A 24,715-nucleotide genomic window follows, 5' to 3' on the forward strand; every position below is an offset into this window, starting at 1 on the left:
TGGCTAACGTCAGTGCCTATGTATCAATTATTGACGCCCCCAGCCAGAACAATATGCAAGTAAACTAAGTAAAAACACTGTGATTATTCATAATGAATGAAATTGCGCTTTAAAAAGTAGTTTAAAGTTTAAAATAGATTACTTACAGTTTGCGTCGTCATTGTTCCCAGAATAGTCGGCACGGACTTATCTTTGAGCAACAGTTTTCTGGCAAAGAAAGCATCATATTGAGATTTGTTCTCAAAACAGTCATCCTTAAAATGTACAGAACAAACGCTTAAGTTAACACTGCCGTGACTGGGACGTCCGCAAAAAATAAACTGCATCCATTTTTCCCTGACGTCTGGATCTTTCGGCAGCTTATTCAGAGGTTTTGTTTGACCACAGCCAGGAACAGCACATCTGTGTGGCATCGTAATTTTCCTGTGCACAAGTAGTCTCTGTCAGAGCTCGCTGTCCATCGACTGAACACTTGTGAGGCGCACGGCGATACTGAAATGAGCGTAGTTGTCTTGCGCTTAAAGCGTGAGTTATCTTGTGCTGGAGGCGGTCATATGCAAACGCTGTTACGTCACTTCTAACCGACACGTCACTTCTAACCATGAATCCAGAACGAGCTGTATTTTGAGCTTGATTAAATAAATGATTCGTTTAGAATGGGGAGGACGTCTTAAAATATTAAATTTGCAGGACGTTTTAATGATACAAAGACCTCTTATATACCAAAAGATCAAGGCAAATTTGGTTTCTCATGTCATGACCCCTTTAAAGTTTTAAGAATTTATTTGATTAGACACCATTTTGATGTGTACATTTTTGTTAAACTTTAAAACATGGAATTCAGAAAAACTTAAATGGAAAACATAGAATTTAGGAAACAATAAAATGGAATTTGGAAAGAAAAATGAAATGGATTTCATAGGGCTCTTCGAGTAAACTAGATATCCATAACCACAACTGTTTTTTTTTTGTTATGTCTTTGAGATAATAAGTACTTATTACTTATTACAGACAGAAATTCAGATTACAGAAGTTTACAAATGTTTCTGCAATTGTTTTCACATTGTTGCTCCCAAAATAGTAAACAACTATGTGGTAATGTTTTGTGTTTTTTCATTGATTATTTTGGTCAAGCACTTGTATGAATTTGTTTCCTTGGAAATTAACGTTATGTAATTTTGTTTATAGTTAGTCTGCTATGTGAGACTATACTGCACGGTACTTTACATGATAGTTAAACCATCATCAGAGGGATTGAGCCCAGAGACTAAGACAAATCGCTTTACTGAGGGCTTTTCCATTGTGGATGATTCACATCTTTGCTGTTTGCCAGCCACTTACAGTAGAGGCTGAGGATTCACTTCCAAGTCCTGATAGGAGGACATTTAGGCATCCTCCATTACTGCTCCTACGACTTATGGCTTTAATCTGCTCTCAGAGAGGTTGTTCTCATGCAATTATGGAGGATTTCTTCATCTAAGAGAGCTCTGGCTTCTTTACCACACTGAAAGCTTATATTGGTGCCTTTGGTGGCTGCAAATGTATCTTGGTGCATAATCAATTATCCACAGTTTTGTTCTATTAGCAGAGATTCACGATAAAAGTGTGTTTTGTTTCTGTGGTCTTAATGGTTGCCGAGTTTGAGCCCTTGTGTAAGAAAGTGTTTTTCCAGATCACTTGCTATGATGTCAGAGAGCCAAGCTCAATATGATTTAACATTGAGTGAACAGAGAAGATTCACTCTTTGGCATTTTGTTGTAACACAAATCACTAATTATTAAGCAACTCCCATTATTGAAGGTTAAATGGTTTTTTCTGTTATTAGTGGTATTGCGACACACAGTATATCTCTGCACGCATGTTTGATTAACACAGAGATTGTTGGACAGGGTGAAACTGAAAAGTGCGCATAATTGCTCAAGCAGTCTCTATCGCTCCACACATTATATGTCACAACTCCGATTTGTGTTTGCATGTTTATTTGTTGTTTAATTAGTTTTTAAATCCATTTGCTGTACCTTTGTCCTTTCCGTGTCTACTCTACAGCGAGTATAAATTACTACCATAATGACTCTTGAAAACGGGCACCTTAATATTCATACACATGTTATTCATACACATGTTATTCATACACATTTGTTTCTCCCCAATTTGGAATGCCCAATTTCCAATGCGCTATAAGTCCTCGTGGTGGTGTAGTGACTCGCCTCAAATCCGGGTGGCAGAGAACGAATCCTCCGTTGCCTCCGCGTCTGAGACGTCAGTCTGCGCATCTTATCATGTGGCTTGTTGACCCACCGAGAGAAAGAACCACACATTATAGCGACCACGAGGAGGATACCCCATGTGACTCAACCCTCCCTAGCAACCGAGCCAATTTGGTTGCTTAGGAGACCTGGCTGGAGTCACTCAGCACGCCCTGGATTTGAACTTGTGACTCCAGGGATGGTAGTCAGCGTCAATACTTGCTGAGCTACCCAGGCCCCATTCATACACATTTGCCAATGACTTACTCTCAGTGGCCACAATGTCATACTTCAAGGTCTGAGCTAGTGCTTATTCATTAGGGTTGTAGTGTATGTGTGATTTTGTGCGTGATGCAAAAAAAAAAAGATCCTAGAAAAGAAGACAAATTCTTGGCACAAAATGCCGATCACAGTATTAAAGCTGATATATGTAACTTTTTTTAGTTAAAATACTTTCTCCTATCCCAGTTTAACATGCAGAGACAACTACAAGTCATTCAGAGATTAATTTTTTCGAAAACTGTAAATGCATTTTCTATGTGGCACTATAAAATTCCTGTTTGTTTAGAGCGACCCGCTTAGACGTGCCCCAACAACATTACTCAACCAATGGTGTGAGTGGGGGCGGACTACCTGTATATCTATAATGAGTGAATTTGCTGTGGATCAGTTGGTAGAGCGGGTTGGCCACTAATCGCAGGATTGGTGGTTCGAATCCCGGCGCACATGACTCCACATGCCGAAGTGTTCTTGGGCAAGACACTGAACCCCAAGTTGCTCCCAATGGTAGGCTAGCACCTTGCATTGAGCTGCAGAGCTGCCATTGGTATATGAATGTGTGTGTGAATGGGTAAATGAGTCACAGTGTAAAGCGCTTTGAATACCGTTAAGTTTAAAAAGTTAATATTTACCTATTAATATATATATATATATATATATATATATATATATATATATATTAACCTCTCATCAGACACCCTTGCAACTCGATATTTATATTCTTTGAGGAGTTTCATTTAAAGTATAATTTATTGTTTCTGTATTTTGATTTTGGGGTGAAATATAACTTACAAATATTCTAGACTGTTTTCCTGAAATTTGCTGTTGAATGAATAGGCTTCCATTTCAGCCTTTAGTTTTATCCTCCCTTCAGTCATTTGAAAGGATGTTGCCCAAAAAAGATGTTTTTAAAGTCTGGATTCATCCCAGTTGCAATCTGCTGCAGTCTTTTCCCTTAATTCATGTATTTACAGTTTGTGGTTTTAGCTGTCTATCTCCAGGCAATGTCCTTTTTTGTTAAATTAATCTGTAGGGAGTTTAATTTGTTTCTCTTTTGGGGCTGATCTTGTTTGGGTCACACTGGATCAGTCCCAGTGTCTCCTCCCATTGGCTGGACTGAAGGGGATTGCTTAGTCTGTGTGGTTGTGGTGGTGGTTTGTTTCGTTTGGCATCAGCACTTTGGCATTGGTGTGTGATTTATAGGGATGTGCCCGAAGCGAATACCTTATTCGGAAAGACATGAATAATGACTTCAAAACGAATAACGGATTCATCCGAATAATATAAAAATATTCGTTTGACCTGATTATCCAAGAAACACAAGAATTTGAGAATCTGTGCAGCCGATATTTCTAAAGTGTAAACCTTATGAATAAAAATGAGCACGTTGTGATTTCCGATTGGATGGGCGTGGTCTCGACTGCAGTCTCTGTTAATTGTGCTCATCTGGAGCTTGTCAAGTGTAATATTAACTAAGATATGACATCATATACACTTTCCACTTCTTGAAATGTCTATGTTAATGTATCACACAATTCACACGTGATTCCCATGTATTCATTTATACCCTAAACCGGAGTGCTTGAATTGATGATTCCACGTCGGACCTCGTCTATCCGTCTCTTAAAGTTAACCACATTTATATCCACATCAGCGATTAAGGTTATTATCTGGTCAAGACTTTATTCAAGCTGTCTATCTCCAGGCAATGTCCTTTTTTTGTTAAATTAATCTGTAGGGAGTTTAATTTGTTTCTCTTTTGGGGCTGATCTTGTTTGGGTCACACTGGATCAGTCCCAGCGTCTCCTCCCATTGGCTGAACCGAAGGGGATTGCTTAGTCTGTGTGGTTGTGATGGTGGTTTGTTTTGTTTGGCGTCAGCACTTTGACATTGGTGTGTGATTTAGTTCTTGAGTCACTGAATCTCATGAGTCATAGCGGTGGTCATCCGGTCAGAAGAGGCAAAGATGTGTGGTCAGATGTCTGCTGACTAGGCAGCCTTATACAGTGCTGTGGAAAAGTATTTGCCCCCATCCTTATTTCTTCTGTTTTAGATTGTTTTTAAATATTCAAATGAGATATAACATAAAACTTTTATTGAAGTAAAAAAATGTATCCAACATCTATATCACCTTCCCCCTTAAACTTAATAGCTGGTTGTGCCACTTTTATCAGCAACAACTGCAACCAAACACTTCTGATAACTGGAGATCAGTCTTTCACAATGCTGTGGTGGAATTTTGGGCAAATTTTCTTTGCAGAACTGCTTTAGTTCAGCCACATTGGAGGGTTTTCAAGCATGGACTTCCTGTTTAAGGTCCTGCCACAGAATCCCAATTAGGGCTGAATCGATTAGTCTGCATTATCGACAACGTCAACATAAAAAAAATGTGATCTCATTTAATGTAACATGAGATCACGTCAAACTCTACTGATGATGTGCGGGAGGAGCACCGCTGCCTTCGCCTGATTGAGAAGAGGAAGAAGACAACACTCACAGTCTAGATGCACTCCAATCTTTCCAAATAGCTTAAGGTGATGTAGATTGCAAAGTATGAGTATATACAAAATAAATAATTTACACTAAGTGCAAATAGCCTATCTTGTTGGCAGAAGCTATTTACACTAACTCCACCCAACACTGCTCAGACGAAACTCAAGACAGCCACAACAGATTTATTTGGAGTCAACTGCTGATAGGAAAGCGGGCATATTTCAATTTTTCACGATGTGGCAGAGGCATTAAACTGGTTAATGAGTTATGCCTCCTACGCACTACACGACTTTCAAAGACGTTGGATCGTGGTACCGTTCATATTACACATCTGTCTGTCTTGTCATTGAAGTCGTAGCATTTTCAAATTACACGAGGAATCGGCGACAGGGGTGAACACATTACAAAACATTTCATTATTGACGAATCTCCGACGACTCTAAGTCGCTCGACATGAAAGTGTTGCTTAGTGGAACAGCATCTCCGGCTTTATTTCACTAGAGTGCTACTGTATTTATTTATTGGCAGAGGCTATTTGCACTAAGTGAAATAGTTTGGTGGAAACACAGGATTTTGCAACAAACTGCACCCCCATGTGCAACTGTTGTATCTCTGGGTGTGGCCGTCTGCCTGGGGACGGAGGAACCGCTGTCATCTGCCGAGAAAGGGGAGGAGCCGTTCCATCCACCAGGGGTTGGAGAACTCACTACAATCTGCCTGGGGAGGTGCGTGCTGTAGTCCGCCAGAGGTCACCAGCGAGTCAGTTTTCTCTCTCTCTCTCTCTCTCTCTCAATGTCGCTCCACCTCGCCCTTTCCCCCTCCCCTCTTCCAGTGCTCCAAAAGGGCGGGTAAGACCTGCCGGCAGGCACGGCCGGAAGGGCAACACCTCCCCTCTAAGAAAGGAGGTGAGGGGAGTATGTCATCCCAGTGGTTTTCCAGGCCTGAATTGGGAGATGGAGGAGTGAGATGAGGAGGTGGGTGGGGCCGGGCCCTGAATCGGGCTAATCATCCGGGAGGGGGATAAAGAGGAGCCGGAGGTGCCAGTTCAAGAGAGAGAGAGCCGCATTCGGCCACTGTGTGTTAGTTTGTGTCTATGTGTTTGTGTTTAAATTGATTTGAGTTCATTTATGTCATTAAAGTTTACGTTGACTGTTCTACCGGTTCCAGCCCATTCCTTACCCCGTTTCAGGGTATATATATATTTTATTGTATACTTTAAAGAAAATGAAGACTGTTTTTAGGACTATTAAGGTTTTTTCAAAAGGTCTTACTATAATATTATTTTGCTACACTGCATTAGCATAATCACAAAAGTGAACATATGTTTTATTTGCATATAAGATGGGAATAGAAGATCAGCTCTATATCTATATGGTCTAGACATTATTGTGGCCAAGTCTAAATGGAATGTGCTTATTAAATCGGATAGCAATCCGATCAGTAAAAACGCATGATATGACCAAGTCTAAATACATAAAGTTTAAAGCACGTAAAATGCCATACAGAGAGGAAACTTGCCTTGATTTGAGAACGAATCCTGTTTCCTGTTCGGAGAGGACGCTGCGAACGATAGCTGCCGCTTCTCCACTCTTATTGTTTGTTTGTTTGTTTTTACTGTTAGTTTTCAAATTTCAAATCTTCATTTAAAATTTTCTTTTTCTGCATCTGGGGTTTCTGCAGCTGGGTTGCTTTGTTATAATTTGATTTTATTGTTCAAACCTCACTTGGATCAGATGTGCTACTGTCTCTCTGACCTGGTCTGCTGCTGCTTTCTGAGTCTGGATAGGGCTTTCTGCCTTGCTTTGATTTTGATGGATGTCATCATGCGGCTTTTTTCTGACTATTTGGAACATCTGCATCTTCCTTCTATCAGGGACTTGTGCAAAGCAGTGGATTAAACAAATGGATCTCACTATGATAAGGTACTCCTTCTCTGAACTTTTCTCCTGGCTACATCATGCCCGTCCTGACATTAGTGTTATACAGACTTTGCGCTCCATGTAACTTTTCCTTCAGCCTAGTTATATACACATAGGCTCTCATCAGAAACGCTGCATTACTGGAGCTGGCATCACCGTATCCTGGTCGAATCGTAGGCGCTCGGTTCGTCATTACTCAATCTGCCTGGGTATTTGTCCTAGTAACCTATGTTATCCTGAAATTCACTCTGACAAGCGTTGTGGGATTATGCATCGCAGTACTGTAAGATTTGCACACTTATATACAAGGTCACTGAATCATAAAACGGCTCTCCTCTCAGACATTATTACAGACAGAAACCTTGATGTTTTCTGTCTCAGTGAAACGTGGCATAAAGACAATGACTACCTTATGTGTGCCCCATCCGGTTATACATTTATTGATATGCCGTGATCAACTGGTAAAGGTGGTGGACTCGCTGTTATTTCCAGATCTGATGTATCAATCACTGAAATCGCTGCTAACTCTGTTTCGTCATTTGAATGTTTGGTTTTTAAAATCAATGGTGTTTTGTCTGTTCTTGTACTGCTAATTTACCATCCTCCTAAACCTAACCCACTCTTCTTCTCTGAAATGACTGAACTGTTGACACTTCTAAGTCCTATTTGTTCAGCTATGGTATTAACTGGAGATTTTAACATTCATGTTGACAATCTCTATTGTGTTAATGCTGTCAATTGTTTGGAAATTATTGATGGTTTTAATTTTACCCGACATGCCAACTTTCCTACTCAAAGGTTAGGACACACATTAGATTTGGTTTGCTCCGCTGGTATTGCTATTTAGTCGGTGGACAGCACTAAAATGAGTATAAGTGACCATAAGCTCATTACTTTTGAATTCAACACTTCAACTTCAAAGTCTTTGATTGAACGTGTTATCACATTTAGAAATATCAAGCACATGGACTAAGACCTTTTCTCTAATTCTGTTTCTGTGCTTCCAATTTTCAATTCAGTCGAGGACTATAATTCTGTTTTGTCTACTATGTTGGAGGAATTTGCACCTCTGAGAGAGCATGTTGTCACCTTTAGGAAACCATGTCCCTGGTATACAACTGAGTTACGTTTACTGAAGGCCAGAGGTAGGCAAATAGAGCGGCAATACAAAAAGTCTGGACTAACAGTTCATAGGCATATGTTTGTTCAACACCAAACTGATTATCATAACTCTCTCAATGCTGCACGTGAGGATTACTACTCTAAAATCATTAGTGATGGGGTAGATAATCCGAATGTATTATTTAAGATAGTTAATAGACTACTTAAACCAGCCAATGTTACTGCTTGTTCATCTGTTGACCAATGTAATATGTTTCTCAATTATTTCATTGGTAAGATTGAGAATATATACAACTCAATAGATTTTGTCCCTCTGTCTGAGCTGCCTCAGATTCTACCAACAAATCCAGTGACTCATGATTTTCAAGTTTTGCAATGGTCAATATTGATTTCATTGTCATAACCATTATGTCCATGAACTCAACTAACTGTATTCTTGATCCCCTTCCATCATCTGTTCTCGAGGACTGTCTTCTATCTATTAGTCCTCATATCACCTCAATTGAGAACTCTACATTAAATTCTGGATTGGTTCCCCCTACACTCAAAATAGCTGTAATCATACCAGTGGCAAACACATTAGGGTGTTCCAAAGGGGTCAGTGTTGGGCCCCACTCTATTCAGCAATTATATGATTCCCCTCTGGCAGATTATTGGGAAGTATGGCCTTGGTTATCACTGCTATGCTGATGATACACAAATCTACATCAATACTGGCCCTGATATTAACCACAATTTAACTGTGCTGACGGAGTGTCTGCATGAAATTAGTACCTGTATGCAGCATCATTTCTGAAGCTGAACTGTTCCAAAACTGAGCTTGTGCTCATTGGTTCATTGGCTGCTACATGTAAAGTTGACCTAAATCTCAAATTGATGGTTGACAACAGCCTTGTGCCTCTCTCCTCCCAAGTGCGAAACCTGGGTGTCATCTTTGACGCTCAGTTGACATTTGATGCACACATTAAAAATATTTCCTAAACAGCCTTTTATCACCTTATAAATATTGTCCAACTTAGGCCCTTCTACTCTCTGGCTGATGCAGAAAGGCTTATCCATGCCTATCACCTCTAGGCTGGATTACTGCAATGCCCTCTTTTCTCGCTTACCAGCAAAAACCATAAATAGGCTTCAGTATATTCAGAACTCTGCTGCCCGTGTTCTTACACATACATCACCATGTCTACACATTACCCCTGTGCTCTCGCAATTGCGCTGGCTTCCCATTCGTGCTCATATTGATTTTAAAAACTCTCATTTTAATGTATAAAGCAGTTCATGGTATTGTACCAGAGCATTTTTGCAGTCTTATTGTGCCCTACACTCCCTCCCGTTCTCTTTGTTCTGTCAATCTATTTGCACTTCAGCAGCCCTCCTGCAAACTTAAATCTTTCAGAGGCAATCTTTTGTGTGTGGTTGCTGCTGTATGTTATGTGTACTGTAAGTGCAAGAAAAGAACATTATAAATAAAAGGTATTATTATTAAAAATGAATCAAATCCAACTTTATCAACATTTTAGCTATTAAAATATTTGCTTTAATGCTTGCAATCTACAGTCAGGTCCATAAATATTGGGACATCGACACAATTCTAATCTGTTTGGCTCTATACACCACCACAATGGATTTGAAATGAAACAAACAAGATGTGCTTTAACTGCAGACTTTCAGCTTTAATTTGAGGGTATTTACAAGGTATTTAAGGGACCAAAAGTAATGGGACAGATTAACAATCATAAATCAACTTTTATATTGTGCACTCTTTGTTTTAGAAGCAATCACACTTCAATCACACAAGTGTTTCTTTTCTTTTTTTATGACCATTTAGACTTAGGATCAAGTCCAGATTGTTTTTGTGTGTGATCAGATAACAAGTGGAGGAAAAGTTACAAAGAATTGTACCACGCAGATAAAGTATACCATTTTTATTAAAGAAACAATATGAGGGGGCCTGGGTTTCTTGGCGAGTAAAGACGCTGACTACCACACCTGGAGTTGCAAGTTCAAATCCAGGGCTTGCTAAGTGACTCTAGTCAGGCTTTCTAAGCAACCAAGGTGGGTAGAGTCATGTTGGGGTAACCTCCTCATGGTCACTATAATGTGGTTCTCGCTCTCGGTGGGGCGAGTGGTGAGTTGTTTGTGGATTCCGCGGAGAATAGCGTGAAACCTCCACATGCGCTAGGTCTCCGTGGTAACGTGCTCAACAAGCCACATAATAAGATGCACGTGCTGACGTTCTCAGACGCGGAGGCAACTGATATTCGTCTTCCACCACGAGGACTTGGAGCGCATTTGGAATTGGGCATTCCAAATTGGGGAGAAAATCCCCCCAAAAATAAATGAAAGGGTCAAACATGACCCGAGGAGTGGGTGAGGGTTAATGCAAACTCCAACTGAAAAATGTGGTGTTTTACATTTTATCAAAATCCTAAAACGTTTATTTCCTGTTGTAAATATAAAGTATTAATCAATTCTCAGTATTATTTGCAATGTGGTATTAGACTGTTGAACCCCCACTGTATATTGTAAATATTCAATTAATTGCCCAGTCTTAGTGCTTTGTGTGTGATGGATGTTTCTTGGACCCTCATGCCTAAACAAAAACCCTCTCACTGGTCCAGCTGAGCTAGAGTTGTCATGAGGGAAGCCCAGTGACCAGGTTACCAGTCCTGTCTGAGTGTCAGCTCCATTTTCTGTTCCTTAGCAGCTTTCTAGACAGTGCCCACTCATTCAGACTCATCCGCTGGGCCCTGCCTCAGAAGTGCTCCAAAAAAAAAGCAGTAGGCGGGTGCCAACTCTCTTGAGACACTCTCTTTGTTTTAACACATCTGTGTTCAGACTGCTCTATCTGAAGTTAAGGACATAGAAGGATGGAAGGGATGAAAAGTTTGCTTTGGCATTTGTGTTAGTTTGACCAGCAATTACTGTGTTTGATGTGCATTTTAGAGGTGGTGAAGAAGAGCTGCAGCATGTGCTTGCTATGTATTTAGATTGAGAGAAGCAAGTTTAAGGTGTCAAATGCCTTACTCATTCATCACTGACTGTTGCATCTTAAGAGTACTTGAGAAAAGTCCTCCGAGGTGTGTGACTTTGTGCGAGTGAATCTTGAGTAGGAACATAAGCGATTCTGCACAGTTATTGATTTCTTTCTACCATGAGTTTGCATGCCATGTTGCTCTCTATGGGAATTATTTTAAGATCTATGTACAATGTTACATTGTTTTTGGGCTTGTTGAAAATATGTCATATTCTTTAAATTAAAAATTACAAAAATCACTATGGAACCATTTCTGTCACTTTTGCGTATTTCTTCATTAAACATTAAAGGAATATTCCGGGTTCAATACAAGTTAAGGTCAATCAACAGCATTTGTGGCATAGGCCTAATGTTGATATCCACAGAAAAGAATCTCAACTCGTCCCTCCTTTTCTTAAAAAATGGTTACAGTGAGGCACTTAAAATAAGCGAATAGGGCCAATTTTTGGAGGGTTCAAAGGCAAAAATGTTTAAAGAAGCTTACAAATTGGGGCCTGGGTAGCTCAGCGAGTAAAGATGCTGACTACCACCCCTAGGGTCTCCAGCCACATCTCCTAAGCAACCAAATTGGCCTGGTTGCTAGGAAGGGTAGAGTCATATGGGGTAACCTCCTAATGGTTGCTATAATGTGGTTCGGTGGGGCTCGTGGCGAGTTGTGCATGGATGCCGCTGAGAATAGCATGAAGCCTCCACACGCGCTATGTGTCCGCAGTAACGCGCTCAACAAGCTACTTGATAAGACGCATGGATTGGCGGTCTCAGACGCAGAGGCAACTGAGATTCGTCCTCCGCCATCCGGATTGAGGCACGTAGTGAGTCACTACGCCACCTCGAGGACTTAGAGCGCATTGGGAATTGGGGAGAAAAGGGGAGAAGCTTATAACTTCATAAAAACACTCTCATTCATTCTTCTGTTAAAACTAATGTATTATTTGAGCTGTAAAGTCATTCAAATCATAATTTTTACGGTCATTGTAGGGATTTAGGGTTTGCAGCATTAAGTCATCATTACCTCCTGTGCCTATACTTTTGAAACAGTGAGTATTTTAAAATATTCAGATTGGCCCCCATTCACTTCCATTGAAGAAAAGGAAGGACTTGTTAAATAAATTGTTTTTGCCTCAAATGCTGTTGATTGAGCTTAATTTCTATTGAACCCAGAATGTTCCTTTCAGAGAACAAGGAAAATGGCATGACTAGATTCCGATTAAAACAAGCCCAAACACAATGTTGGGGTTGTTGCATACAAATACTTGCTACAGTTTGTGAGAAACTCATTTGCTTGTTGTATTTCATTAGTTAAGACTGTTACATTCCTGTGTGTGTCTATATGAGATGTGTGCGTGTGTGTCGTTCAGTGCTGTTTCAGGCTTTCCGTATTCTGTTACCTTCTAGACATCTCCCACTGGTCGTTTCTGTTGGAGTCCCCTCTGACATCATCATCTCCTCCACCAATTTCTATAGATCGGCAACTTTAAAACCCAGCCAAAACCCATTTGCGCAAGCTCCGGCTGTGTTACTGTACTCTGTCAGTTCATTTTTGCAAGAAAATCGATCCATTCATTTTTGTTTGATATTGTATGTTCTTTGTCCTGTTTTGCTTATTAATCTTTGTTGTTATTTGTTATTTGGTTATATATTTTCATAATGTTCATTATTTTTGTTACATTGGGGAAAGTGGACAGGTAAGGTCACATGATATACATTGTTCTCACATGCAGGTTTTCATAACTGTTTAGACACTTTAGTTTAGGAGTGAGTGCCACCCGCTGTACGTTTTGTGTTTGCCTAGCAAGAGTAGTTTAGGCAGGGCATGTAGCTAGAGTGTGTTTTGTTTCATTTATTTAGTTTGTTTGGCACCGCTCGTGTCCCTTTCTTCCCCTTCTAACGTATTAGCAATTTAAAAGGCATTGGCTAAGAGATGGTTTGATCACCTATATGTATCGAAAGTCCAGATTCCAAGCTTTTAAATGACACTTATTTCATTTCTTTAAGTTTTTCATTATTTGGCTAGCCATTCCAGTTAAAAAGGTTAAAACACAAAAAAGTTTAGTTATTGGTATCAACCCAGAAATTCCATATGAGTGCATCCATATAGTTTTTAACATACTGGACTGAGGTTAAGTTTCCACCCAATATGTGATACAATTTGGTTAATTAACAACAAGAACATAATTATTGCAATATAAATATATTTTTGTAAAGCTCTGGAAACTATTCTGCAATAACACTCTTTATTGGTTATTGAGTGGGCCACCACGTGTGTGTGTGTGTGTGTGTGTGTGTGTGTGTGTGTGTGTGTGTCACCATGAGCTAACCAATAAATATGACATAATTTACTGGCAGCCCTATTCATCCTTTTTTGATGTCCCACTGAGGGCCGCACTTCACATTACATACTGTATGGACACCATACACACATGTATCTGTATGCATGTGTGTTATAAAGACAGTCACTCCTAAGGTGGTTCTCCTGTATGTTAAGAGTATTATCAGTAGTTGTCGACCAATATACATGGAGTGGGGTTGTTGATATATATGTGAGATAAGCTCATGCAATTTTATATTGAAAGGGGTCATGACATACTCTTTTTTTATTTTATTATCTTCTCTGAGGTCCACTTATAATGTTAGTAAAAAAAATTTTTGCACCAAAACAGCAATAATTTAGTAATATATAATAATTTTCCACCCTGTATATGGCCTTCTGTCTGAAATGCTCGGTTTTGAACTCTTTGGCCCTTTAAGACTTCAGTGTCAAAGCAGAGATGCTGTCTTCACATCTTCAGTGTTTGTTTACACACAGAAAGGCTTGTGTTTCTCCCAGTCAGCGGCAGCAGCAGAATGAGACACGTTTTTAAAAGTTGTGCTTGTACCACTCTTAAGGTGTGGCGCACATCGCCAGAAACACATCAAAACAATCAGAGACGCCCATATAGTGCATTTTTACAAAAGACTAACAAGTACAAATAGTACAGATGGGTGCAAAACAAAACAGGACACTTCAAAACAGCAAGAAACAGCACAGCTGAATGAAACATAATGGAGGGCTCCTTTTTAGAGTTATAACTTGACATTGCATCTTTTAAATGCGGCGCGAGATGAAGCCATTCATCCTGTGTAGAAAAACATTTAAATCCATGTAGGCACATGAAGGTGTCCTATGTAAGTCCTATTTGGTGTAGATGAATCTCCCATGACAGGCCCCCTCTCCTTTACACTGGTGTAAATGAGCAGTGAGCACCAGTGGGCGGAGCCAAGGGTGCAATGATGAAAAATAGGCATTGCTGTCTTGCTGAAGAGGCAGTCATGTGCAGATGTATTGGGTCCTTGTGACATCACAAGTTCCACAAATTCCAAACAGCCCGTTTCTGGAGCCTGGTTTAAATAAATTATCTTTTTCTATTAAGGAGGAAGTTTTCAGTTCTGAAACTTAAAGTATGTTATTTCTAGATCAATGGCCTCTTATATGTCAAAAGATCAAGGGAAATTTGATTCCTCATGTTATGACCCCTTTAAATATAAACTAGATGTAATTTGATATATTATATAAAGATGTAAGATAATATTTAAAAAAATAAATTGTGCAATAAGTGACTAGAATTTGGAACTGACACAAGGGAGAATAAAGGCAAAATTTAGACCGAACTTGTTCTTGCACTAAAAAAAGCCAGATGCAGCGCAATGAATAGAACTGAACGCAGGTGTCTCGAGGTGTGTTTTAACAGTTGAAGTTCTTTTTAACTTGCACAGCATCTAAAAAAACATAGAGCCCCTTTATTAGATACTGAAAAATAAGGAGACGTGCAACAATGGACAAAGATTACATAGAAAATGTATTGAAAACTGTGTGGACAGATGCATAACACGTTAAGTGTGAACACCCCCTAATGCTTCTTTTAGTTGGCCATGCAAGTATGGTAATCAATTGATGGTGATAATTTCAAAGTGGGCAAATGTTGGCTGATTTATTTGCCTGGCTGGTGTATCGGCTGACATGTCTTAGTGGTGTTTTGACACCACTAAGACAACACTTTGGCTTTTGTCCTGTGCTGTGGACATGAATTCTTCCTCAAATCAACTGGATTATTGAGGAGAGGTATCATATTCATTTTCTAAGCGATCAGACTTATGATTTTCTCCTGTCAGAAAACAGAAATGGTTAAAAAAATATCCCATAGACTTGAATTAAAGGAGGTACCCCAGCCATATCTGCAACCAAATATCATAGAAATTTTAGGCTGGCTCTTTTGTCCTTTGTCTTTTTTTGACCTAGCAGACACTCGAACACCGTAGCTTGTGATGACTTTTGCACAGGCATGCACCACTCACATTTTTTCTGGTTTGATAAATAATGTCTATACTGTTACTGACAGCTGGTTGATTACTGTGTGTGTGTGTGTGTGTGTGTGTGCGCGCACAGAGAAACCAGTTAATGCTGACCAGCAAGAGCGGACTCTTCTGAAGGGTGTGTTCAGTGTCCGGAAGGGGAAGACACAGCTCCATAAATGGGCAGAGCGGCAGGTCATCCTGTGCGGGACTTGTCTTATTGTGGCCTCTGTCAAGGACAGTCTGACCGGCAAGATGCATATCCTGCCCCTGGTCGGGGGGAAGGTAGGGGTTCACAGACACCCACATACACATTCACTGCAGGCTCTGAAGGAGGGGAACAGATAACAGAGTGCAGATGCATCAACACAGCTGCTTCCATCTCACACTTTGGTATCCACATTAAGGTACCAAGTGGAAGTTACTGGGTTTACTTTTTTTAGCTCAGTTTTTTTTTTTTATAGCTTTGCATAGACACGGTCGGTAAGGAATTCTATCATATCAGCCTCATGCAGCACATGTAATAATCAGTGCTGAGTAGATTACTTATGCAATTATTACAAATTACATGATTTAATTGTAATCCCTAATGTAATTTTGGTAATCTAATCTTATTACTTTCTGATCACACATTGCATGTTTTGATAAATCTAATCATTCATTTTAAATGTATTAAAGGGATAGTTCACCCAAAAATGAAAAATTCTCTTATTTACTAACTTGGGCTGCAACTAACAATTATTTGATAATCGACTAATCTATTGATTATTAGAATGATTATTCGACTATTATGCAATCTATTGCATCATTTAATCATTAGCTCTTAACCAACTATTCAGCTTGTTAAAAATAGGTCATAGGTTAAAAATACCTCTAAATGACATTCACTGAATTAAGGGAAATAAAATACTTTAATTCAGTAAAAAATTCACTGCAAAAACTCCTGTTGTTATCAAGTGTTTTTGTATTGTTTTGCATTTAAAATAGTCAAAAAATCCTTAAAACAACATACAATACTGTGCAATAGTTTTCGGCACTTCTGAAAAATAATGCCATAAATAAATCCCGAAATCCAGGAACCCTGAAGGTGGAAATTAAAACACTTTCCTGCACCGCTTCGTTGTCTCCTGACCCAGAAGAACCTTCCCTACTACAGTATATTATATATAGCATATAAAAAGCAAGTCTAAATATCTTATATGCTGCTTCTCAGGTGAAGACTACCCTCTCTCACCTTTCTGTTCACTTCAATCCATCTTAAACTCACAAAAACAAACTCTGTCTTATTAATAAAGCTGCACATTGCCACATATTTCTTCACAATAAGAAATGCACAGTGACATATATTATGACTCAATAAGTCGTGAGCCATCACGTTATAATCTAGCTGCAGCAAGTGTGCATGCTCGAGGGACGAGTGTCCCCGTGATGGAGTGTGCATCAGCCAGGTGCAGATTCAGTCTCTTTCCCTCTTAGATCGGGACGCTTCATGCAACTCATAGAAGAGGTGATGAACACACAGAGAAATGACAGTTTTGGAGTTTGGAGTTATTACATGACCTGCTTCCTTAGTATTTGAACATTAATAAAGCTGTAACGCATTAAATATAACCGCATTAAAGGACACCAGGGTGTTTCCTTTAAAGACGCTTGACATGCAAATTTGCTTCAGCGAAGCAGCAGCTCCAGCTCTGCTTATTGCACAACGAGAGTGCTTCTGTATCTTACTTATTTTATATAATTCCCTCATACCTTGCGATCTACATCACCTGAAGCTGTTTTTAAAGTTTAGAGTGTGTCTGGACTGTGAACTATTTTCTTCCTCTCCTCAGTCAGGCACGAGCTGCAGTGCTGCTCTCACGCGTCATCATTAGTTTCATTTGATCTTATGTTATGTTAAATGAGATCAAACCACTATTCAACAATTAAACTTTTTGTCGACAGTTTTTTATTGTTGTCGATAACGTCGTCTAATCATTTCAGCCCTATTACTCACCCTCTTGCTATCCCAGATGTGTATGACTTTCTTTATTTTGCTGAACAAAAACATATTTTTAGAAGAATATATCAGCTCTATTGGTCCATGCAATGCAATTGAATGGGTACCAAAAAGTTGACTCATATGACTCCAGTGGTTAAATCCTCATCTTCAGAAGCGATAAGTGTAGGTAAGAAACAAATAAATATTAAAGTCCTTTTTTACTATTAATCTCCACTTTCACATTCTTCTTTCATTTTCGGCGATTCACATTCTTTGTGCATGTCGCCACCTACTTTGCAGGAAGGTGAATTTATAGTAAAAAAGGACTTAAATATTGACCTGTTTCTCACCCACACCTATCATATCGGTTATGAAGACATGGATTTTACCACTGGAGTCATATGGATTACTTTTATGCAGCCTTTATGTGCTTTTTGGAGCTTCAAAATGTTGGTACCCATTCACTTGCATTGTATGGACCAACAAAGTTGAAATATTCTTCACAAATCTTTGCTTGTGTTTAGCAGAAGAAAGAAAGTTATATACATTGGGGATGGCATTAGGGTGAGTAAATCATGAGAGAATTAAAATGTTTGGGTGAACTATCCCTTTAAGTACCATTTAACATTAATAAACATAATATTAAACAGCAACTATATATTTGTCAGTCACTATATTTGAATGAAAAACTAACACAAGCTATCCAATGTTTTTTGGGGATTTTTTTAACTGTAGAATTCATGTAAGAGTTTCACGTTTCTGTTTTTAAACCCTCCTAAATGTTGTTCGACTGCCAATTTCAACTGCATTATTGTAAATGTGTTTTTTGTTATTTTGTATTAATTTATAGGACGAGTTAAAATTATTGTCTGTTTTAATCAGCATCAAGCCACAGATGCTGTCCGTATGCATTAACTTGTATATAACACAGAATTTTCCTTTAATCACCAAATTTAGATGTGCTATTACAAAGCATAAAGTGCCTTCATCACTGACACAGTTCATAGTTGACCTCCTCCTTTCTTTGCTCAGGTCGAGGAGGTGAAGAGGAGGCAGCACTGTCTGATTTTTAGCTCCGCTGGCCCACAGGCCCAGACCTACTACGTTAATTTTGACACGCTGGCCGACTACCAGCGCTGGCATCGGCAAGCTTCTAAAGTGAGTGCAAGTGCTTTATCTAATCTAGACAAGGATTAAGATTTCATGAGGGAACCCACAAGGATTCTACAATGGATCTGGGTTTTCTGTCCCTTATATTTTTTATTTTATATAAAATCCCTCTGTCACAGATTGTATGTCTTAATATTTTCTGTATAAAGGGGCCCTCTGTACCCACTACCTGCAGTGCACAGCTTTGCTGAAACAGCTGTCTATGTTTTTATTTGTATTTTAAAGGAACACACACACATTTTGTTTTCATGAATTGGTATGTTTGCTAAGTCTCTTTTTCAGTGTTCCACCCTCATTTGGCTCCTCTGTGCTCTGTTAGTCCTCATTTGTGTTAATGACTGGCATTCCAAACTCTTGCTGCATCCCCTGAGTCTAATGAGTTTCGACCATCTCTAGAGAGCACAGCTAACTCCCGTACACCAGAAACTCCCTGAATAATGCAAAACCCGTTCAGAACAATTGTGTGAGAGGGTGATCCTGAGGTAAAGGGCTGTTTGAGGTGGCATGATAGATGAGGGAGAGAGAAAATGTATGTTTGCATGTCTGGGCACTAGTTAATGTGCATCACTACAGTATAATGCAGCTGTTGTGCCTTGCAGTCGGATCGGCTCATAATAAAAGTCTTTCAATCGGGTCCTGTGGTCAATATAAATCTTATTTTCATAGAAAGAATATTGTTTACCAAGAGCTTGGCTCATGCATTTTGATCTTAGAAGTCTTTATTCTTTCTTTATTCCTGTTGGTAGCTTGTTTTCGAAGAAATTTTGATTTAAATAAGTATCAATTTTAAAGGAAGGTTCCGGGTTCAATACAAGTGTAGATCAATACATTGATTGTGTAGATACAATCAATAGAAATTGTGGCATAATGTTGAATACCATAAAAATTATTTTGACTCGTCCCTGGTTTATTTAAATACAAAAGCAAAAATTGCATTTACAGGAAGACAGTGGATGTGAATGGGGCCAATCCATAAACATTTAAATACACACACATTCAAAAGTATAGCCTCAAAACTTGAACATTAGTAAGGAATAATTTAGGATAGGCCATTGAATTATTGAAACATAATGCACACCCGAGGTGGTAATGTGGTCACGATGCACAGCACCTCGGGTGTGCATTATGTTTCAATAATTCATCTGGCTGGAGTCAATTATTCCACTTATACCATGGTTACCACACATTAAGACATCGTTCAGTGTTTTATCTCCAGACAATTTCTAATTTTTGTCCCTAAAACTCTGCCACGGATTCAGCGTCTTGATTTAATACAGTCCGAGCCCTCGCTGCTAGATCAAAAATTGAACTTTAGAACTAGCAATGGAGGATATCGAGGCTTGTGCTGCTTACTGGAGCACTTATTGGAGTAATAAGGTAGTGCATTTGTGCATGTGTGTATTAGTTTGTTTTTTAGGGATTGAAAGAGAGAAACTCATAAACTGAGATAGATAGTTTCTGGGATTACCTTTTTCATTGCAGCTCTCGTCAGAAGTTGATGGAAATGGATGGAAACAAATTATCCTTAAACCTAGATAAATCCAAAGTGATGTTTTTGGAAAGTATCAAGCTGATTCGCAGAAACTGGTTGAGATAGACGGAGTACACATTGAAAATGTTCAGGAAATAAATTTTTTAGGTGTAACGATAGACAACAAGCTAAGTTGGAATGCCCACATCAGACATATTACAACTAAAGTCTCCAAAAGCCTTGCCATAATAAGTAGAGATTATAATGCACTCCATACCCTGTATTGTGCTTTAATACAGCCATATTTAACCTACTGTGTAGAGGTATGGGGCAATAATTACAAAAATGTAATACAGTCACTTTTTTTGCTACAGAAAAGAGCTATACGAATTATACTGTACACAAGGCCGCCTATTTCGAACACACAAATCCACTCTTTCTTAAATCAAAGCTATTAAAAATGCAGGATCTTGTAAAATTATATAATGCACAGTTCATGTTCAAAGCGTATCACTATTTATTACCTGTGAACATTCAAAATATTTTTTCTCATAAGGAGCATTCGTACAGTTTGAGAGGATTAGGAAACTTTGTGGTCCCAATGGCGGGTTCCACCAGGAGGAGTTTTTCTATGTCTGTTTGTGGGGTTACTTTGTGGAATAATCTGGGGCTTGAATTAAAGCAGTGTCAAGGCATTCACAATTTTCAAACGTCTTTACAAACGAAAGGTCTGGTTCCATTACAATGACATTGTGGTTTGATTGTATTCATGTTGTGTGGATTGTTGGATTAGTTATTATTTAGTTACCCTTGTGGTATTCCATCTACCATTGTTGGTATTTGATTATCATTGTTACCTGTGGAAATATCTGTATATTATTAATATGTATGGTATGAATGTGTGGTTTTGACTTGTGCAACCACTGTTTCTAAATGAGGTATTATTATTACTATTATTATTATTCTTTTTTATTTTTTTATTATTATTATTTTCTCTTTGAGATTATTGATGAAGGAAGCAGCTATTTTTTGTTTGTATAAATTCTTTGATAGACTGGGGTGGGGTTTAATAAGTTTTACTTCTTCCCACTCCATTTTCAAGCATAAGTGTATAAGTTATTATTATTGTGTATCTTTTCTGTTGTCACACTATTTTTGCTTGAAAATAAATAAATAAATAAATAAGTAACATCGCTTCAAAATCGCCAAGATGTAAGTTTAAGCACTTCTCAGCAGCAGCGAGTGTCGTCATATTTCTGATGTAAACCGTAACAACTTTTTCCACCCTACTGAGATGCAGGTGTGCGCTGACATGGTGGCTCTGTTTTTCACTCACAAGTAAGTGTGTGCATAATGCGTATATGTATGTATGTGTGTGTGTGTGTGTGTGTAAGTGGGGGGACGAGGGTGTTTCCCAGAGATATTTCGGATAATATAGAAACTGTTGTATTGATCAAGTGTATCTAGCTTTGATACAGCTCAAGCCTTCGTTGCTAGTTCGAAAATATCACTTTAGAACTATCAACACAGGATACGCTGTTTTTCACCATTGGAGTAACAAGGTAGTGTGTGTGTGTGTGTGTGTGTGTGTGTGTGTGTGTGTGTGTGTGTGTGTGTGTGTGAGCAAGAAAAAGAGAAACTGTGAGACATCATGTTGAATTACCTGTTTAAAGTGCCTCTCGTCAGGCATAACATCGCTTCTGATTGCCAAAGTGTAAGTTTGAGTCTCAGCAGTAGCGAGTGTCACCATTCTTGTACAGCTTTTCTAAACAACTGTTTACAATCCCAGTGAGTCTCTGGGGTGCGCTGTCTTTGCTCCTGAGAGAGTTTGTGTGAGAGGGGGAGGGGTAGCCGAAGGTGCTTTCGACTACAGCTATGTGAGGCTGATTAGGGCAAAATACACTGAAACATAAAAAGTTTTGCATATTTAAAGTTATTTCGGATAATAGAAACTGTTGTATTGATCAAGTCGCTGCAGTGCGGCTCTATTTGTTAGTCGTGACTGGAGTCTCAATGTGTGTGGGTGAGACAAGAGTAAAAAAGTAAGAGGCGCTTTTCAATCGAAATTGAAATAAATGTTGGATATTATAGACATTGTTTGTCATCCTTTTCCAATGTACTTAACTAGTGTCTTTGTTTTAATTGGTTATTTTGTTGTGGTAGCCTGTAGGACTCTTTGAAATAACTGAAATAATTTGGCGAAGTGATATGGAACCGTTATGCGTTCAAGAACTGGAACTACTTCATAGCTGTGCGTTTCCTTGAAAAATAATTGCACACCTTAGAATGTCCGTGAACCAATCAGAATCAAGCATTCAACAGTCCCGTGATACAATATGTATTAACATAACGGAGTGGTGGTGGTGTAGTGGTCTAAAGCACATAAGTGGTAATCTGGTAATCAAAAGGTTGCTGGTTCGATCCCCACAGCCCCCACCATTGTGTCCTTGAGCAAGGCACTTAACTCCAGGTTGCTCCAGGGGTATTGTCCCTGTAATAAGGGCTCTGTAAGTCACTTTAGATAAAAGCATCTGCCAAATGCATAAATGTATATAAATGTATATAAATGTATATTAACATGATTTTAGTGTGATAAAATCACCTGCTAACTTTATCTGTGTAAAGTTATGCCCATTATTACAACTTTGTTGTCATGACGGTATAACGCTGGTGAACTCATTAATCTGGTAAATGCCTTAATGCTGGTAAATCATGATTTTATCACACTAAAATCATGTTAACACATAATGTTTACATCTAGTGGATGTACCTTGGAAACAGTGTGTATTTTAATGTAAATAGACAGGCCACATTCACCTCCATTGTCACTGCTTTAGTGTAACATTGAATGAGATTTTATTTGAGTTTATCAATATTATGCCACAAATGCTGTCTATTGAATTAAAACTTGTATTGAAAACAAATATTATTTTAATGACTTTGATGTCAAGTGATGTAACTAAAAAGTAATATTATAATAATATTATATTATATAACTAAGTGATTATTAATTAAAAGGTAATTCAATATTCCCTTACAGTGTGCACATCTTTATCATTGTTTAAAAAAAAAGGGTTAGGGTTACTTTAAGATTTACTTTAAAACAAATATGCTTCACAACTTATTCTTTTAATAAATAATAATAAATAAATATGCCAAACTACTTAACATAATTTTTCAAAGAATCTTTACACTAAGTATGACCCCCCAAATGATCTCTAGACATTATCTCACCTCAACATTTTTTATATTATGCTCGACAAAAAATATCTAGCAGAGGTGTATTCAAGTCATCTGCATTTAAATGTTTCTTTTAATATATTGATAGATACAGACACAACAACGAGCATGACGTCATTGACCCAGACAGCATTAGTCCATCCCACTGTCTATATCCATGAGAATTAACCAGCTCACTCTGAGTTCGATCCAGTGATGTAATAACATAGACTTTGATTTGACAGTGTGCTTCAATTCACTGATCCAACACCAGTTGGCCATCTCTTCAGGAGTTCTCAAACAATGTGTTTATATATCCTCATAAAAAGGATCCTTCCAACCCTAAAATCTGATTGCATAAGCTACATTCAAAGTTGTTGTAATAGCAATATATATGCACAACTGTAACCACACATATATGTAATATATTAACGTGCCTATAGTTAGGCTAATAAACTATACTGTATTACTTGGTTGAATAATTTTTTATTGTGATTTTTATAAAAATTATGTTTATAATCCTATTTTATAGTGTATATTAAAATGTACATTTTATATTAATGTAATTCATTTATTTTAATTGTTTTATCATATTTTTGTTACTGCCATTTTATAAAAGCAATAAGCCACTTGAGACGTTGTATTGATTTTAACAATGCCCCGTAACCATCATAAAGCCATTGTAATGCACAGGCAAGCTCTCTGGGTTTACTTTACTGTGTCCAGTCTAACACCATGTGGACGTGACATCTGTGTGTATGTATGTATATATATATATATATATATATATATGCTTCTGTAGATTAGGCTAGTGAGTTGTTTTTTTCGCCACGTGTGTAGGTGGTGTCTCAGATGATAAGTCTTGTGGATTTATCCTGCTACAGTCTGGAGGAAATGCCAGAGTATCTCTTCTACTGCCAGGATGTCACGCACCTCAACCTACGCCACAACTTCATGAGGCTGGATGGCCCTGGAGGACTCATCAACTTCAACAGGTGAAGATGCAGGATTTATATGTATAGATGCACATCTGTGTTACCACAAACAGTGAGACCGCTATTTTCAAGTGTAATTTTGTCCCAGCGCAAAGCGCAAGTGGGCGTGCTTGCACTATATGTGGCTGTATGCATGCAAACTTTGTATTTTGTATGTTAATGAAGTGCTGCAAAGTGCAACTGGACAATTTCCTGAGAAATAGATAATTGTGTTCAGACATTTAACAAACCAAGTCTAATCTCTACGCAAAGTCTAAAATCAGGTCCTGTATTTGCAGTTTGAGGATTCCACCAGCAGATGATATCAAAGCGCTTTTGATCATTTTTAATACTAAACTTGATTTTTGTGTCAGTATATCAATATGATTAATTATACTTAAATTATTTATCATCTAATGCAGCCTACATCCAATTCATTTTCCTTGCGTTTCACTAACTGACATAGACATATGCC

At 38.4% G+C, this 24,715-nt stretch overlaps 1 protein-coding gene across 1 annotated transcript in view; it reads left to right on the forward strand.

Moving 5' to 3' along the window:
• LOC127649234 (PH domain leucine-rich repeat-containing protein phosphatase 2-like) overlaps positions 1-24,715 on the forward strand; it is an 81,725-nt gene that overhangs the window by 24,678 nt on the left and 32,332 nt on the right. The window contains exons 4-6 of the mRNA XM_052134246.1: positions 15,520-15,710; positions 18,439-18,564; positions 24,107-24,261. Of these exons, the coding sequence (XP_051990206.1) occupies positions 15,520-15,710; positions 18,439-18,564; positions 24,107-24,261 (472 nt within the window). The remainder of the gene's footprint in view (positions 1-15,519; positions 15,711-18,438; positions 18,565-24,106; positions 24,262-24,715) is intronic.

Source organism: Xyrauchen texanus, chromosome 1 (genome assembly GCF_025860055.1).
Source record: "Xyrauchen texanus isolate HMW12.3.18 chromosome 1, RBS_HiC_50CHRs, whole genome shotgun sequence".
Classification (NCBI taxonomy): domain Eukaryota; kingdom Metazoa; phylum Chordata; class Actinopteri; order Cypriniformes; family Catostomidae; genus Xyrauchen; species Xyrauchen texanus.